The sequence below is a fragment of the Vombatus ursinus genome, unplaced genomic scaffold, assembly GCF_900497805.2.
Source record: "Vombatus ursinus unplaced genomic scaffold, bare-nosed wombat genome assembly UNPS02014781.1, whole genome shotgun sequence".
Classification (NCBI taxonomy): Eukaryota; Metazoa; Chordata; class Mammalia; order Diprotodontia; family Vombatidae; genus Vombatus; species Vombatus ursinus.
In genome coordinates, this window is record NW_020954559.1 from 8,009,334 (window position 1) to 8,029,178 (window position 19,845).

General features: G+C 35.6%; 1 protein-coding gene across 1 annotated transcript in view; it reads left to right on the forward strand.

Moving 5' to 3' along the window:
* LOC114046108 (unconventional myosin-XVI-like) overlaps positions 1–19,845 on the forward strand; it is a 682,808-nt gene that overhangs the window by 224,606 nt on the left and 438,357 nt on the right. The window contains exons 8-9 of the mRNA XM_027866362.1: positions 1,630–1,705; positions 8,698–8,851. Coding sequence (XP_027722163.1) covers positions 1,630–1,705; positions 8,698–8,851 — 230 coding nt within the window. The remainder of the gene's footprint in view (positions 1–1,629; positions 1,706–8,697; positions 8,852–19,845) is intronic.

Sequence of the window (19,845 nt, forward strand, 5' to 3'; positions counted from 1 at the left end):
TGGGAGAAAATATGTATAAGTGCCTTAGTATTTTATACAGTAAGAAAAAAAGAAAATGAAATTTATGATTTTACAATAATTGTTCCCTCCCATAGGAGTTTCTTTAAATTCCCATGCACTTTTATATTCTTCTGCTTCTTCTTTGTCAAAGCCATTGTGTCAATGCCAATTCCAGGAAGGTATTTTTAGGCTTAGTAAGAAGTGTTTCTTGCAGTTTAAAAAAATTGAAAAATCTTGATTTTGCTGCCTATACCATGCTGTGTAGCTCCCAAAGTTCCATGATAATATTAAAAGAAATCCATTCTTTTTATCCATTTGCTATTTCTTCAGCCCATCATTTTTCTACTTTAGGCCTTTAGGAGTTTACATCAATGCTGCTGGCATGGCTATTCTGATATCTCCCCACCAAACCATTTTATTCTTGGCTTTAAGAGTTATTTTTATCATCCCTTTCCTGTCCATACAATGATTCCCTTTGATGTCTTCCTTCCTGTTTCATTTTTTAACCTTAATGAGGTCTTCAGACTTTCTTTGGTTCAGCACAGATAGACCCAGATTTCCCCTCATTTCTTTCACTTGTGATATTTCTGAAGTCTATTCACTTTGAACCCTTTAAGTTGTTGTACTATTACAGACAGTGTTGGTTATATGAAAATCTTAAGGGAATAGAACTTGCCAATGTTACAGTTTTGGAAAACTACTAAAACTTGTTCTATGAAAAATTGAACAGATATCTGTATTTCTTTTCTTTAAATATTAAGGTCATGTCAAGTTAACTTTACTCATTAGTAATAAGGTTCAGATGTAGGTCATAATATATGTAAAGTAACTTGGAAAGTTCTGAATGCTATAAATGTGAGTTGATGTTGGTGATGGTAGTAGTAGGTGTTATTATTCCTAATTAAGCAAATGTTTTCAAAAAGTTACTTTTCTTTACTGGTAGCCATGAGTCAAATAAATCTCAAGGCTTGATTATTGAGGAAAAAAATATTCTCTCATTATTAAAAAAAAGAAAGATCTGTTATTTTTATATGGTTGGCCTGGAGATTTTTGGCCCAGCCTTAAAATGGAGGAAAATAACTAGCATTCCCTCTCGTACCTACTAAGACATGACAGCAGGGAGTTGTGGCCAATGGTTGAGCTAAAATAACTTCCCTGAAATCCAGGTGATGATCTGGAGATCATCAAAAAAGATTACGGAAAAGCAACCCCCCTAAAAAAAAACTATGTTAATTAATTTGCTTTAAAAACATATAAGATAAAAGAATAGAAATTCAGATTTGAAGGACATCCTAAAAGGTTTATCTTTGTATGAGTAAATTCTATCACTACAGTTGCTTTAGAAATGCAAAAAAATGAAAGAGTAAGCATTGCAGGAATCATATGAATAGAAATATATTCTCAAAAACAACAAATGAAGTTTGAGGAGGGAGACTGAGGTTATGAATGAAGAATAATTATTTGGATGCCCTAGGCGTCATTGTGAAGAAATATTGGAGGTACTTCCTTCCAATTTTTTTAATTCTATAACTTTGTATTTCAATGATGATAAGAAGGATGATTATTTAGCTAAATTTGTTATTTGAAATGTAACTTCATTTCATAAATCTAATATTTTTCATATTCCAGACAAACCTCGTGAAACTTCTTTTGATGTATCAGGCCAATCCGAATCTTCTTAACTGCAATGAAGAAAAACCTTCAGGTGGGTTCATAAATCTCTTCTCATCATCCAGTTGAGAATGTCTCATTCATTTATTTGGTAAAACAACTGGTATTGTTTTGCTTATGCTTCTAGTTTTTGGAGACTGGAACTGTTATTTTATTGGTATAGGAAATTTCTGGTGCAGAAACCCTCTCCACAAATGGAGATCAGTAACTATTCTGCAACTGTTTCCAGCAGCACTGTGATTAAATGACTTGTCCAAAGTCATACAACCAGTATGTCCCATATAAAGAGCTTTAATCCAGGTTTTCATTACTTGAAAATGGACCCAATATCCACTACACCAGTAGTTCTCACAATTTTTGGTCTCATGACTCCTTTATACTTTTGAAAGTAATTAAGGACTATGCAAAGAACTTTTGTTTATGTGGGTTGTAGCTATATATATATATATATTTACTGTAATAAAAATTAAAATATCATTATTGTTATGAAAATAGTTTTGACTATATTTATATTTGACTATATCACCTGAAATTGGAGACCCTTTTGGATCCCCAAGACCACATCTTTATACCATCCTGCTGTAATGACAGTTCCAGATAAAGGAGGGAGTAAGCATTATGTAACACCTACTATATATTGCATTGTGCTAAGTGCTTTACAAATATTATTTCATTTTATCATCACAATGACTCTGCGAGGAAAATGCTATTATTATGCTCATTTTGCAGTTGAGGAAACTGAGGCAAACAGATTAAGAGACTTACCCAGAGTCACATAGCTAGTAAGGGTCTGAGACCAGATTTGAACTTAGATATTCCTGACTCCCAGCCCAGCACTCTATCCATTGTGCCAAGAGCTTCTTCTATATAAAGATATATCCACATAAATGCCACCAGAACCATTTTGAGCATAATTCATAAACAATTCAAAAATTCACTGTTTCATTTTAAAGATTCATTTAAGTAATAGGACATCAGAGAACAATTACATTTATGAACCCTGGTTACAGACCATTACAATTTGCCTCCTGCTTTATGCCAATGCAACATTATTTTGCAATGACACCATCCCTGAAATGTTTTATTGACTGTTATGAAATGAATTTTTTATTCTTACTAAATCTATTTTAAATTAGAATACTTTTTTGCCCAATTTTTGTTAACTGCTTCTGCTATGGAATTTAGAAAGCATGGTTCACAGAGGAAAACAATCATGGGCTAACTTTTTTTTTTAATTCTTTCAAATACTTTACCATATGCCAGATTACCTTAACATAGCTATTTTTTTCAAAGTAGAGCAACTTTTTGTAACTCTTTTCCATCACACTCTTGCCTCCATCTTCATAAATTTATTTCAATAGTCAATGAAGATACACCTCATTAAATTTTCATTATAATTATTTTGACACTAAAGTAGGAGTACTTATAGAGTGTTTATTAGTCAATATCTCAAAAGTTGAAATAAGAATGTTAATTAATTCAAAATTGAATGATATGTCTAACGTAGTTACCAGATTGACATGAAGATCTCATTGACAGTGAGGGAAGTGAATAATTTATCCAGTCTTCCTTATACCCTTTTTGTACTTCCATGAAGTTCAAATCTAAGGCTTAAAAACTTAGTACGCCTGAGGCATCTTTATTTCCTTCACTTTCGGGACTTCAACTTTTTGATGGGCTGTTTGCTTCTCCCTTGTTTATAATTTAGCTGGGATGAAGTTTTATATTTCTAACCTACTTCAGTTGTTAACTATGGCTATGGCTTCTCCCCTGAACTGAAACTAATTAGTCATAGCTTCTAACTCTGTGATAATTGCATGTGTACTAAAGGTTAATTAGTTGCCAGTAAAATCTAACCTCTGGCTCATTTCTTCACAAACTACAAAATCTTCACACTAGCCCTTAAAGTGTGGCTAGATGGGTATAATTTGAAAAATAGAATTTTAAAGTGGAATTATTACTAAATTAGGACCCTTTGAGAATAATAATAAATACCATTTCAAGTATAGAGCCTCCTCTAAACCCAGAAAACCTTTCTTTATTCTTCCCAGAGTTGATAGCTTAGCATTAAAAGTGTTTTCTTAATAGTGGTGCTTGACAGTGTCACAGAGGATGTCAAATAGAAAAAAAATTCTGACACTTGCCAAGGTTCTACAGATGTTCTTGTTTGCCAATTATATTGCACTGATTACACTGAGCCCTGGGTGGGCTACCTGCTGAGATCCACAGTGGCTCAAAAGAAATTGACCTAGATATCAACAAGGGACAAAATACCATGGATGAGAAAGCCATGTCGCCAAGATTAAGATATGCAATTTGGCAACCCATTGAATTAACTCATCGTGACATATATCTCTCAGTTCATTGTAAATCAAAATGAGCTAATATCTAGAATTAAATAGAAAGCAGAAAATGGTCCGGATCACATTTGGAATATTGCACAGAGCTGGCAATCATCTAAATGTTATTCCTTACTCCTAAATCTCACCCAAAACCAATATTTTCCTAGTGATACTGTATGACTGAAAATCATAGAATGCCACAGTTTTGATGGATTTCTAGTACCACCGGTGTATCCACTGCGCCACCTAGCTGACCATGAACGTGTGCAGGGATCCTCTTATCTTTGCTATGCAGTCCCTTAAACCTGTCATCCTACCACTCGCAACTAAACTTTTAGAAAAATACTTCTTGTTTCCACTTTCCCATCATACACATTCATTCTTATTTGGTGTCTAAATCTACATATATTGAAACTGCTCTCTCAGAGATTACCTATTGCCTCTTCCCCCTCTGTACTGTATTACTTGGTGATCTCATCAGCTCCAATGGATTCACATATGGTTCTCATATCTCTCATATGAGCTCATATTGAGCTGTAACATCTTTTTGGACCTCCAGCCTTACATGTCGAACTGTTCTGTTGTTGTTATTGTTGTTGTCTTTGAGTCATTTTTCAGTTGTGTCTGACTCTTCATGCAACCTTTTGGGGTTTTCCTGGCAAAGATACTAGAGTAGTTTGCCATTTCCTTCTCCAGTTCATTTTACAGATGAGGAAATTGAGGCAAAAAGGTTAAGTGACTTGCCCAGGGTCACACAGCTAATAAGTGTCTGAAGCCAGATTTGAGCTCAGGAAGATGTCTTCCTGTCTCCAGGTCTATCACTCTATCCACTGTGCTACCTAGCTGTACCACTGGAATTAACTGTAGACATCTCAAATTCAGCATGTATCAAACTGAATATGTAATTTTTACCTCCAAATTTTCTTCCTTTTCGAACTTTCCTACTACCATTGAGGACACCATGGTTCTCCCAGTCAGCCAGGCTCATAACCTAGGTGTCATCTTCCTTCCTCACTCTGTCTCTCAACCAACCATTACCAATCTGTTGACAAGTCCTATTGATTCTACCTCCACAACATCATATATAATGATTCTCTCTTCTGGTACTGACACATCTGAGTGAAGGCCTTTATCACCTTACACTTTGACTATTTCAGAAGACTTCTTGATTTCCCTGCCTGAATTATCTCTACACTATAGTCAATCTTCCACTCAGCTTTCAGAATGTCCTTCTTGAAGTTACTGGCAATGTTACCTCCCTACACAGTAAACTCCAGTTATGATAATAATAATAATAATAATAATAATAATTTATATAGCACTTATTCTGTGCCAGGATTGTGCTAAGCCCTTTAAACTATTATCCTATTTGATACTAATAACAATACTGTGAGGTGAGTGCTATTATTATCTCCACTTTACAGATGATGAAACTGAGGCAAACAGGTTACATGACTTGCCTAAGGCCATATACCTAGTGAGTGTCTGAGGCCACATCTGAACTCAAGTCTTCCTGATTCTATGCCACCCTACTCTGCCTACCTCTAGCATCAAACATAAAATCTGTTTGGCTTTCAAATCTCTTTATACCCTGGCCTCTTCCTACTTTTTCAGTCTAATTACACTTGACTCTTTTCTATGTTCTCTTCTATCCAGTGACACTGTACTCCTTGCTATTCCTTGAACATAACATTTTATCTTGTGACTCTATGCCTGGAATGCTATATCCCTTGTCTCTACTTCATGGTTCTCATGGTTTCCTTCGAGCATTAGCTAAGACCCCACCTTCTAAAAAAGTCTCTCCTTGTCATCTTTATTCTAGTGTCTTTCTTCTGAGATTACTGCTAATTTATCCTTTGTAAATCTTCTTTATAAGTAATTGTTTTTATGTTGTTTCCCTCATTAGATTGTGAACTTCTTGAGAAAATGGACAATTTTTTTTGCCTTTCTTTGTATGCCCAGCTGCTAGGTGGCACAGTGGATTGAGTGTTGGGCCTGAAGTCAGCTTATTGGGGTTCAAATTTGGCCTCAGATACTTTCTAGCTGTGTGACCCCAGGCAAGCCACTTAACCCTGTTTGCCTCAGTTTCCTCATCTGTCAAATGAGCTGGAGAAGGAAATGGCAAGCCACTGCTGTATGTTTGCCAAGAAAACTCCAAGTGGCATCATGAAGTGTCGGACACAACTGAAAGGACTCAATAACAACATTAACAATATACCCAGCACCTAGTACACTAGATGGAACTTAGCAAAACCTTAGTAATGCTTGTTGACTTGACTTGTCAAATCCATTGTTCTTTTCTCAGTTTTTATCCTCTTCAACCAAGCTGAAACATTTGAGACTGTTCACTACTACTGCACTCCCTTTCTAGATACTCTCCTTCATGGCGTTCTTGTTCTATTCTTTTCTGATTCTCTTCTTTATGCATTTTTTGTTACAACAAAACTGGACTGTAATTGATCCCCTGATTCTTCCCTGCATTTTCCCACCTCTCTTAATTCACTCAGGCTCGCCTCCATGTCTGGAAGATATTTTCATCTCATCTTTTCTTGCTGAAGCTCTTTCCTTAACTCAAAGCTCACCTAAGACATCACTTTTCTATGCTTCTTCCTTGTGTCTTTTATCTAAAGGGAATGACTCCTATGTCAGATTTTCTAAGAATATTTTGTATCATTCCTTTGCCTTTATCACATTCTAGTTAAGGGAGAAAACACATATAGGAGGGCTCCTTTGTGGGGCTTGCTCTGCTAGGCTTTGCATTACCTGAATAAATCTAGATCAGTAGGAAGCCAGGATGGCTTTCAAAAGAAAGAGAGGACTCCAGTGCCTACTCTTTGGTTGGGATCCATTCCCAAGTTTCATATTCTTTTATTCCTTATGTCTGAAGCCCAACTCAAATGTCACCAACCTCTTCTGATTCCCTCAGATGGTGATTATTCCTCTACTTAGATACCATATAACATTATCTTTTTGTACTTAAGTGTTTATAATGTACTTTTTTTTTTTTTTTTTACAAATATTGGTATAAACCTTATCCTCTTACTGGACTGTTTACTCTATGGGAGTTTAAAGGAACCAGGTAATATGCAAATTTTTTCTCTTCCCTAAGCCTTAGCCCATAATAGGTGTTAAATGAGTTGAAATAGCCATTTCCTCTTCAAAAATCTTAACATCCAGTTATCAGGTATTTGTAATAGCATGTCTGCTAGGATATGCCTGTTACTTCTACGCTCAATTTCTTTATCCTAAAGTGAACAATAATAAAAACATGGTACAAAAAACTGTTCTCTTGGTGGCTGCTAAATTTTCCAGCCAAGGACACAAATGCACATAATTTAAATATGCTTATTTGCATTGGTTGTGTTATACTTTGCTCATGGAAACTGAGGATGTCACATTCATTATATCTTTACTTAACACTTATTGTGGATTTTTCTTTTGTGCAACCTGTTAGTTCTTTTTTATTTCATGCTAAAAACTGTAGTTAATGCCTACTGTACCTACTATATTCTTTCCCTGACAAAATCTGTGCACATTTCAACGTCTGCTATTAATTTCTCATTGTATACAGTCCTATTGACATTTCGAATCTGCTAGTAATTTGCCCATGGATTCATTTCTAGTGATATTTCTGATTGATTTTAAAAAAAAAGACAAAAAGAAAGTCATAAAGGAAAAGCTAACCCTTTTGCTTTAAAAGTCCCCTTGATAGGGCTTTACTACTTGGCTTTTGTGCAGGCAATGCTGCTACCCTTCATTTGAGTCACATGAATCAATATGCAATTTACAAGGGAGGGATAGTTTTGTGAAGATGAAATCACCTCAAATTCTTTCAAGCCTCACTTGAACATTCAAAAATGATTACCATTTCATTGATTTCTGTTCTGTGAATATAACTTTTATCTCACTGCTTTTCACTGCAATCAATGTATCATGGGTTGAGAATGTGAACTGCAATTTATTATCTAAGAAAGAGACAAACAAAATTGAGTGCATGTGTCAATGGTTTAATTTCTTTCAAGCTGGCTTGACATGCATTACATGGGAATTCAGTCCAAAAGTGGGCCCCTCTAAGGGGGCCAGTTCAAAACTGGCTTGGGTTGGGATTTGGGGGTACAAGGCTATATGCCCTTCAAAGAGTAGATGTTTCCAAGGGGTGCTAATCAACTATGATTGTTTAACATAAGAGGAGGTGTGTCATATTAAAATGAGGTCTTGAGTATGTGCTTTAGATCATTTATTCCACAGGGCCCAATATTGTCTGCCATCAAAGGAAATACCAACCCCAGTCTTGGGAGTCTGTCTCCACCTAAACCTGAATAGGATAAAATCAATTCAGGCCTGGTTTGGAGTTTGACCAAGATAAGAAGATTCAATGCAATCTCATTATCAGAGATGTCCTTCCTAATAACTTTGGACAGAAGGCTGGCAGGGTGGAACTCTGAGGCTCCAAGACACAGATTACCAAGAGAAATCATTTTTCCCAAGAACAAGATAGATTCATCTTAATGCCAACAATCTTATTTCGTAGCAATGATGAACTTTTGAGACTTTTTTTTAGAGGGTGGGTGTGTTTTATGTTTTAGAAAATTTAACCCTCTTAAATTCATTTAAACAATTATAGGTCAAGAGTTTTAGAGAGTATCTTCCCTCTTTCCCTGATTTCTTTATATTTATATCATAGATATTGCAGCTTCTGAATTTATTAAGGAAATATTACTGAAAGCAGAAACTGTCTGGGAAGAAAAAATGAAAGAGCCCTTATCTGTTCCTTCTTCATCTCAAGAGGAGCCATATGAAGAGATCATCCATGATTTACCAGCACTTTCCAATAAACTGTAAGTGCCTTCATTTTTAAAGGTTAGAATGGAATGATAATATCCTTGATACTCAAAAAATGAAAAAGCCTAATATACTTCATTCTCATAGGATCACAGATTAGAGATGGAGCAAGGAAGCCAATGTCCCTGGATGATAGAGTACATGGAAGGGGATAAAGTATAAGAATCCTGGGAAAGTATGGGGCAGGAAAGGGAGAGACAAGTTATGAAGGTCTTTGGAAGCCAGAGGAGTTTATATTTGATTTGGGAAGTAATAGAGAGCCATTTGAGTTAATTGAATGGGGAAGCAGTGACATGGTCACTCCTATGTTTTAGGAAGATCAGTTTGACAGCTGAGTGGAGGATGAATTGGGAGAGACTTGCAGCAAGGAGACTAACCAGAAGGCTATTGTAATAGTCTATGAATGAGATGATGAGGACCTACATGCATCAGGGTGGTTAGATGGTTGCAATGGAAGAGGAAAGAAGGGCAAGCTCTCAGTGAATGGCCTCAGAATTTTCGGAGTGTAGCCAGTATAGGAGTGATAACTTGGTAAAGAAGTAATATGCCTAGCACACGAGTGTCAGGAAAATATTCAGACTACTCTTATCTAGCATTGGTCAGGGGAGGGGAACCTGTGGCCTTGAGGACACATATGCCCCTTAATTTGCAGCCCTTTGACTGAATCCAAACTTCATAAAACAAATCCCCTTAACAAAAAACTTTGTTCTGTAAAACTTGGACTCAATCAAAAGGCTGTGCCCCAGGACCCGGAAGGCCACATGTGTCCTCAAGGCCACAGGTTCCTCACCCCTGGCCTAGGTGGTAATACATTACTATGGGTACTCTTCTCATGGATGGACAACTACTCTCTCTTAAAACTGTATCATGTGTCAACTCAGTGGGAAGCCTCTAGTTTAATGATCTAGGAATCTGTCCTTGGCCTTGTGTTAATTAACATTTTTATCACTGACTTGAATGAAGAAATAGGTGGTATGTTTATTACACTTACACATGACATTTATCTAAAAGAAGTGACCAAAACATTGGATAATAGAATTAAAATACAAGAAAAATTCAATAGGCTAGAAAAAAAGTGAAGAATCTAGTAAGATGAAATATAAGTGTGAAATAATAGGATCTTAGAGAACAAGCTGAATGACACCTCAGATGCCATTTAATATGACCCCCTCATTTTACAGATGATTAAAATGACTTGACCAAGGTTATACAGGGAAGAAGTCACAGTGGCAAGATTTGAACTTGAGTCTTCTAACTTCAAAGCTAGTACTCTTTCCCCTCTACCACTTTCTACCGGATTCAAATCACCTACACAAGATCTATGATGCTTGTAATGGAAGTAAAATAGAAGGGACCAATTAGATAGGAATTTTGAATCAAGCTTGTGGTAAAAGGAGAACAGCACTGTACTTGGAATTATACTTGGAATGTACTTGGAATTGGTCACCTTGAGCAAATCACTTTATTAATCCTTGGTTTCTTTATCTTTAAAACAGAGATGCTAATACACTACTTACTTTTATAAATTCATTGTGAAAAAAGGAAACTTTGTTAACATTACTGTGCTATGTCTATATGAATAATTATTTTCTCTAATTTTACTTATTGGAATTTTATTTCTATCAACATATATCAATTTCCATTAATAGTATTTCCTCAATAACAACAAGATTTGACAACTAATTGGGGAAATGAATGAAAGAAAAGAATCTATGTGTAGCAAGGGAAGATAGTGGTGCCATCGATTAGGGAAACATTAAAGAGGCAGTGATCCACTTTGGAAGAGATGTCAAGTTTGCTTTTGGACATGCGATGTGTGAGATGTTCAGAAACCTAGGGAGATTTAGCATGATGTTAAAAAATGAGACTGGAGTTACAGAGAGAAATTGGTGAGGAAGCTATAGGTTTGCATCTTTTGTGCATAATGGTTCCTATTTGAAGCCACTGGGGTAGACAGAAGAGAAGGCCAAGGAAAAAAAAACCCTAGGGGTTATCCAGATTTATGAAGTGGTGGGAGTATGGGTCAGCAAGTAAGCCAAAGTAGGTACAGTTAGTCAGAGGGCAACTGGATGCCCACTGGGTAGCGGAGCAATTAGATGGCTCAGTGGATATTGCATTGGGTCTGGAAGGAGAAAGACCTGAGGTCAAATCCAGCTTCAGATACTTAGTAGATGTGTGACCCTGGGCAAGTCACTAAACCTTTGTTTGCCTTAATCCACTGGAGAAGGAAATGGCAAACCAGTTCAGTATGTTTGCCAAGAAAACATCATGGACAGTATTAATGTGCTATGATCCACAGGGGCACAAAGAATTGGACACAACTGAATGGCTGATTGACAACAAACGTAAGTAGGGGTCAGCAAGTAAGCCAGAATAGGTACAGGTGGTCAGTAAGAAAAAAAAAAAAGAGAGAACTCTGAGAGTGCAAGGTCATGAAAGTCAATATGTACAAAATCCTTTGAATCTGTCCCCTCATTTCTATAACTATTGTTGCTGAGTAATTTTCCAGTCATGTCCAACTCTTTGTAAGCCCATTTGGGGTTTTCTTAGCAAAAATACTGGAGTGGTTTGTCATTTCTTTTTTTAGCTCATTTTATATATCTGGGGAAACTGAGGCAGAGTTAAGTGACTCACCTAGGGTCACACAGATACCAAGTGTCTGAGGCCAGATTTGAACTAGGGAAGACAAGACTTCCTGACACCAGGCCCAGCTCTCTATCCAGTGTACTACCTAGCTGCCCGCTGCCATAATTAAGTCTGTGTTTGCCACTTTTTTGTGTGTTATTATGGTAATCCAATTGGTCTCTATATATTTTATGTCTCCCTAGTCTATATTCTGCTGGCAGAGGTATCTGCATGCTTGAGTACCTCCATCAGTTCTCTACTTTATTAGCATTAAGTCCCAATTCTTTTATAATCTACCCCCTACTTACTTTCATGATTTTATTTCCTAGTACCCTTCTTTAAAAACCCTATACTATAGCTCAAGATGACTACTTCTTACTTCCTACCTTTTCTCAATCTATTCTTTCTACCTAGAATACTTTTGCCCTCTTCCGTCTCTGCACTCCACCAAAAAAAGAAAAGAGTCTGGATAAATCATAGATTGACTATGTAAAAGTACACGATATTGTTTTTCAGTCATTTCAGTTGTATTCAACTCTTCATGACCTTATTTTGGGCTTTCTTGACAAAGACACTTCTAAAATATTTTAAAGGAATACAATTTAAATATAAAATATTGTGAAATTTCTTTTTTCAGTTATGGTAATAAATTTCTTTTATTACCTAAAATATGAAATTAGGAAGTCTTCCAACTATCTTTGATGACTATGCTTTACTCATACGTAAATTCAAAATAATTGCCTATATGATGAGGTAGTGTCATTTTTAACACAGAGAGGACCCTTGGTTTATTTTTCACATAGGGAAAAATGGACATGAAACAACCAAGTTCCTCCTTGGGAGGAGCTCACACATAAAGGCATACACAACCTTCCTCTCATGCATAATTTGTGTATTAGAGAATAGGTTAAAAGGAGAAGGAGGAGCAACAAAGGAAGGAAAAAAATGTGGAAGACTTAGAGAAGTCTTAGAAATAATAGTTTCAAGACCTTTGACCTTGAAAAATTACATATAATAAAAAGGATGAAAGAACAAAATCAGTATTTAAAATGCTGACTCAGAAATGCCATTTTGAAGTAACGATTAAAATTAATAAAGAAACATGTTTCTTTTGGAGTTACAAGATGAGTCACCAAACACATGGACTTTACAAGTCTAAAGAATTCCTATTTATCAGAAACACTGGTTTGAAAATGAAGATGCATTTTTTTCCTCAAATCAATGCCTCTTCAGTTTTGTTTTGGTTTTTGGTGAATGATCAAGTATTCAATTTGTTCTACATATGATTTATTAATATGTTCCGGCATATCTTTGTTTCAATAATATTGGTTAATTGGTTAATGGGAGTAAGATGTGAACAAAGTAGTCGATGGCATATATCTGCTCAGATAATGTAAGGGTTTATTTCTATATTTTGCTGATCTTATGAGGAAACATTGTATTTAGTCAATATTGTTGTTGTTGTTCAGTTGTTCAGTCATATCTGATGCCAATAGTGTTTATGGGGTTTTCTTGGCAAAGATTCTGGAGTGGTCTGCCATTTCCCTCTCCGATGGATTAAGGCAAACAGAGGTTAAGTGACTTGTCTAGGGTCACACAATTAATAAGTGTCTGAAGCTGGATTTGAACTCAGGTCTTCCTGACTCCAGCCCCAGCACTGTATCCACTGAGCCTATATAGCAAGCTCTAATTATTTTCACTGATGTGAAATAATCAACACAAATTACAATTCATCTTTAACTTAAAATATTAGAGAGATGCCTAAGTCTCAGAAGACTAGGTGACTTTTCCATGGTCATAGTAGGAAATATTAGATGGAGGATTTAGACCTAGAAATTTCCTAATTCCAAATCTAATGTTCTATTCACCACACTCAGCTACCTCTCAAATGTTGGATTTTTGAACAATAATTATATTAAGTTGGCAAGTGCTTAAGATTTTTAAAGAAATACACATTGTAACATCTTGCCCCTTGTTCCTACACTGATGAAAAGTTTATTTGATTACAGAGAGAGATATGAAAAATTTATTACTGATTCAATAATGATTATACTGAAGTAGCTCTAAAGTCTTATTCAAATACAGAAAAAGTTTAAGTGATTTAAAAGCTTACAAACAAAAACATTTTTTTACTTATTTTATATCTCAATCTGATAAGTATTCATTAGGCACCCACAGTACGCCAGATATTGTGCTAAGTTTAGGGGGTACAAAAATAAAAAGGGGATTGTCCTTTCCTTCAACGAGTTTACAATCCATTAGGGGAAAAAATATATACATATATAAGTTACGCAAAATATATCCAAAGAACTTTTGGGAGGGAAGGCACTAGGAATTGAAGAGGGGATCAGGAAAAGTTTCATGTAGATCATAGTTATGTAGTTGAGTCTTGAAGGAAAAAAAGAGAGAATCCAAAGAACAGATTTGAGGTGGGAAGTACATTCCAGATTTGGGGGGATGGCCATTATAAAGGCACAGAGATGGGAAATTCAGTATGAGAGAAACAGCAAGAAAGACAGTTTGGCTGGACTTAATGAGCCCAAACTCTCTCATTTGGGTACTCATCCCCTTCACGGGGGGGGGGGGGGGATATTGAAATATCAAAAGCCTGTGATGATGAACTGAGATGTATCCTAAGAGCATCTTATACTTCAGGAATAGATTTCTTGAAATTCAGAAAATACAGGAATTACAAGAAGACAAAATAATGAAAGAACTTGCTGTAAATAGTCAACAATAAACAAAAAAAGTCAAAACAATTTAATGTTAGAGAGTTGTAGAAAGACAGACTTTGTGATAGTGAAGTGATCCCTTTTTTTTTTCTATCTCTTATACATTTCTCAAGTCAGCCGCATTCAATAGTCTAGTAATCATTTATGCTATTTTTTTCAGGGCTAAATTCTGAAAAAATTAACCCTGGCCTACCTGAAAGAAGTTTCATCTTATATAGCTCTCTTTCTGGCTGTCTCCTTCCTCTAAACCTCCCACTACTTTCCATATTGTATTCCAGTGCAAACTTTCTAATTATTATTCAATGCAGAAAAATGGAAGTAGTCATCATCAGTAACATGATCTTGTCACTCGTTCAAGAATGATTAGGCAAAGTCCTGGCTGCAAGCTGAGCAGAAATATCGTATTGAGCTTGGCTTTACTTTGGTTGTCTCCCATATTTCAATGCCTTCAAAATTCCCAAGGAAAATCAGTATTTGTGTTTAAATATTAAATACTTGAATTCATCCATGCTTCTCTGTGAATTTAAACAGGAAAAATGACTATGGGCTTTTTAAATAACAACAACAATAAAAATAATAATAATCTGGCCTTTTATAGAATTTTCTCTGCATTATTGTCGTTAATTTCCCTAGAATATTATTATCCCCTTTAAGTTGACATGCCCATGATCATACAACTAGCTTGTGATGGAGCAGAAAGAGGATTCAAACCCAGGTCTTTCCTGATCCTAATTCTCTTGCTTTTTCCACTATGCTGTTTCCCTAAGTGAGACTGTAATCTGCTTGTAAAGAAGAAAAATTCTTGGTTTAGTCAGGTACAATTGTGCTCCTATAGTTGTTTTCCTTGCTGCCTCCAGCTTGTCATTGGCAATTCTTGATAGTTGTATGAAACAGTTGTTCTTCTAAATGTAGCATTGACCCAGAATGACCTACGGTTTTTCAAAATCAAAACAACTTCAGTCTACTCAACTGCAGTGAAATGGCATCAGCTGAGATAAATTCCAGCAGGGCTCACAACCTTGGAGTCTGCATACTTATTTGAAAACTATTGTGCCACTGTTATAATGGTTAGGGAGGCTGCAGCTGGCTGTGTGCAGGCTTTGGATTTTATTACTAGGTCCTGAGGGATTTGTGGGACTAAGTGTCATCCTGCAAATAAACAGACACATTTCCATTATACTCCTTATGCATATCTATTAAAATTCTCCTGCTGTTGCCTAACAGATGACTTTTCTGGAACCAGAAGCAGGAACTTAAGGGAAAAAAATTTACTGAGAAGCACTTCTACAGAATTGCCAGGGCTTAATATTTGAAAAAGAAAATCTCTTTTTTTTTTTTTTTACAAACATTTTCTCTTAAGACTAAGTTTGGGCCTCGAAGTAGCATCTCATCATTTCTGTTCGAGTTACTGAAAACAGTACCAGATAGACCTCAGAACTTTGAAGCCTGGATAAAGCACAAAAGCTAACTAAGCAGGTTGAGCCCCAAGGGTGCAGTCAAAGGATGTTGTTTGTCATTGCTTCTACTTACGCTGACAAGTGTTGATTTGAAAAAAAAAAATGGGAAAGTCATGTGTCTTTAAAGTAAAGGAGAGACAGAGACTGGGAGAGGTAGATACACACACACACACACAGATAGAGAGAGAGAGGAAGGCTACAGCTTTGTATCAGTAGGTACCACTGGGCTACTGTGTATATCTCCCATTTATCTGCCCATTTGTGAGTGAGCCAGTATCCTCAGGTTTATTGACTGTCCTACTATGTAATCCAGGCAGCATCATGCTATATAGATGGCCCTCACAATGCTCTGTTCTCTTTGCTTTCTTGAGGACTCTATAACTGGATTATCACACAAGAAAGGAATTTCCTCTGGATTTGTTTCCTTTCCTACCCACCCTGTCTACCCTGTTTCAGACAGATGTTCTTTTCTATCTGGAACAGTTTGGGTATATATTTCCATATCTAAAATTACTAAATTACAGCTTCTTCTTCTAAATAAATGTGGTGATATTATTAATTCAAGTCTAAATGAGAATTTATGAATCATATTTGAGAGATTTTCTTACTAATAGAATATTAGATTCTTATTCTAGAGATCTATTTCCTTTCATAAGTAATACATTTATTAATTGAGGATAGAAGGACCAGATTAAATATTGGAGACTTACTTTTAACAATAGAAGGTTTGTGTGTTACCCAGAGTCTTTCTCTGAAAAAAAAAAAAAAAAACAAAATGTAGATAATTTTATGTCTTGCCTATGACTACTAGATACTTACTTGAGGACCAGAATCTATATCATATGGATTCAGACCTGGATCATCCTCATTTGGGCACCAACTGTTCAACTGTCCATCTGCAATTTGCAATTTGTTTTTCCCATCTTAGTACCGTCTTACTCCATCAATACAGATGAGTAGAACAAGTGCTAGCTTAGGATTCAAAGTATCTAATCTATGTCTCTTGCTACCTGTGTGACTTCAGGCAAACCACTTCGATTCTGAAGGCCTCAATTTTCTCATCCATAAAATGAGGGGGTGGTGGTGGTTTGAACTCAATGACCCCTACAATCTTTTCTAGCTCTAAACCTCTCACCTACAATCTTTTGAACTAGTGGAAAGGCCCTTCTATGGGCCCAACTGCTCAAATCTTCCTAACTCATATTTTTTTTTCCTAGGGAATGCAACAAGTCCCAAGCTATTGCTGTGTGATTATTGTCTTTGTAGGATCCTGGCCTTTCTATGGGGCTGTGTTTACTAGTGGATTTTCTTTAGGTTGACTATACAACAGTCCTATACTATGTGCTTTCCAAAACAATATGTATGCTTCCTGTATTTGGGCTTTGCCTTGAATTAGTTAACAAGCCCAAATATATTTTAAAGGTTATTTGCAGCTATCTGGTAGTACTTAAAGAGATGCTTAGATTTTTATTTTAAAATGCTGAAAACTTTTTGGCCTGATTTTCTATTTCGTTACTAGTTTATACATTTAAATTGGTATTTATTTTTTTTAAAGGCCCAATATCATTCTCCCCTTTTTACTATTTCCATTTAAATTTCAATTCAAACCTCTCTAATGTCACACACAGTTTTTCAGTAATTCTTGAATTTCACTCTGCCAGCTGTTCTGATCCTGTTTTTTTCAGCTGGAGAAAGGCACCAAAGGCTAATTGAATTCCTTTCAGTAAATAAGTGACAGAGTATTCACTTGAGGATTAGAATTCAGAACTACTCTGTCACCCCATTGATTTAACATCCCCACAACTAGCCCTACTGCATGTGTCATGTGAGTTCACATTTGTTCTTTTCATTTTATTTCCAAGACTTACTGTTTTACTCTTTCATCTTTTTGACATTCCATTTCTGTACAATTATCTCAGTCATGATGGGCAATGATTGCTGCTTTTGTTAATTACATTTTATTGCATTTCTGCTTTCCTTTTCAGAAGCAAAATCCTAGCACTTACAGACACATTTGCTCGCATGCCGTACCTCCTATGTTTAGAGAAAAACCAAGTAGAGTTTGAAAATTTAATGCCCCAGGGTACATATTCCCATCTTCCTTCTCCTTTTGCTAGAACAAAGTCTCTTTTTCATACTTCAACCCTTCTAGTATCTTTTCATTAAAAACAACAACAACCACCACCTGGTTTTAAGTATATATAAAATGCTTTTCTAAACTCAAAAGTGCTATATTTAAATTCTATCTATCTATTATTATTATTATTCCCTTTTATTTGACCATGTGAAATCTAAATTCCTCCTGGTCAAGCTCCTTGATAAGGTATTCTGATCCTTCTTCCAAAATTCAGTTTGTGAACACATATCCATTATTACTTATTAGCTTATTAATACACATCATTGATGCTATCTTATTTCCTTCCTCTAGAATGCTATCATTTTTCCCCCTTGCCACCTGTCCAAATACTTTCTTTCTATCAAGACTTACAATGTTTCACTTTCTACATTGAGTATTTCCTACTACCCCTCAGTATAGCTGATCTCCTTTTATAGACTATGAGGAAACTGTAATCTACTTGTCTGAATGCATTAGAGCTAACCTTAAATTATTATAGTACGTGCAATTTTTAATACATAGATGAGCACTTGATTATATAATATTTTAAATTGTCTATTCATTTCTTTTTTAAGATGAACTTGGTTTGTTGGTTAAATATATTACAAGCTGAAAAAATTGATTATACACTCCTGAAGAAAAGGATCTTGGAGATAAATCTTTTATTCTCTATTTCACATATTTACAATAGTATGCATCACGAAGCACAAAATGAATATTTGTTCCATATATTTAAACACACATAAAGTACAAAGTAGTGAATCTTTCAATAATCATGTATTATAATTTTCAACCTCTTAATATGTTAGCTTTGTGTGGTGACAAGCTGTTTGGGGAAAAACCAAAACCAACCAACAAATGAACAAACAACCCCCCCCCCCAAAAAAAAACTTTCAGTTGCTATATTTTGGAAACTTATGAACTCTCAAAGTTTTCAATAAAATATTTAGATATAGCTGAATTCTACCACCAATAATGGATTTTCTCATTTATTTAACATATTATTTTGATTCTGAATCTTAATATTGAAATTTAAGCCAAGTGTGATGTGCATGCCTATAGTCTCTGCTACTGGGAAGATGACATTGGTAGAATAGTTGATCTTAGCAGTTCTGATCTGGATGAAAAACGATGTTGTGTGTGTGCACTAAGTCCAGTATCAATAGGGTGAGCCCTCAGGAGAAGAAATCTAACAGACCTCCTAAGGAGGAGTGAATAGGTGCAGGTGGAAAACTGTACCAATGAGGCAAAATAGGAAGATGAAAGAAAGAAAGAAAGAAAGAAAGAAAGAAAGAAAGAAAGAAAGAAAGAAAGAAAGAAAGAAAGAAAGAAAGAAAGAAAGAAAGAAAGAAAGGAAGGAAGGAAGGAAGAAAGAAAGGAAGGAAGGAAGAAAGAAAGGAAGGAAGGAAGGAAGGAAGGAAGGAAGGAAGGAAGGAAGGAAGGAAGGAAGGAAAAAAGAAAAGTAGGAAGAAAGGAAGGAAAAAAGAAAGAAGAAAAAGAAGAAGAAAAAGAGAAGGAAGGAAAAATGGAAGCAAGGAAGGAAGAAATAGAAAGGAAGGAAAGAAGGAAAGGAGGAAAATTTAAGTATATCTATAATGAAAAAATAGAAAACTTAAGGAGCTATGGCTCATAGCTTTAAGGGAACTTAGATGTCATCCTTGTGGAAACAGAGGCTTGGAAAGGTTAGGTTATTTGCCCAAATACACAGCAAAATGGAAAAAATAGAATTAAAATTCAGAACCTCTGCCTCCAATGTTCTTTTCACTACAAAAAATATCTTTCATTAATTTACTACACTTTTTTCAACATCACAAAGAAAATATAATTACACATTCACAGAATCTTGTAAGATTTGAAATGTTTTAGGGACAGCTAGGTGGCACAGTGGATAGAGCACCAGCCCTGAAGTCAGGAGGAACTGAGTTCAAATCCGGCCTCAGACCAAACACTTGACATGTACTAGCTGTGTGACCTTGGGAAAGTCACTTAATCCTGATTGCCTCACTTAAAAAAAAAAAGAAAAAAGATTTGAAATGTTCTGATAAATATATAATTTATTT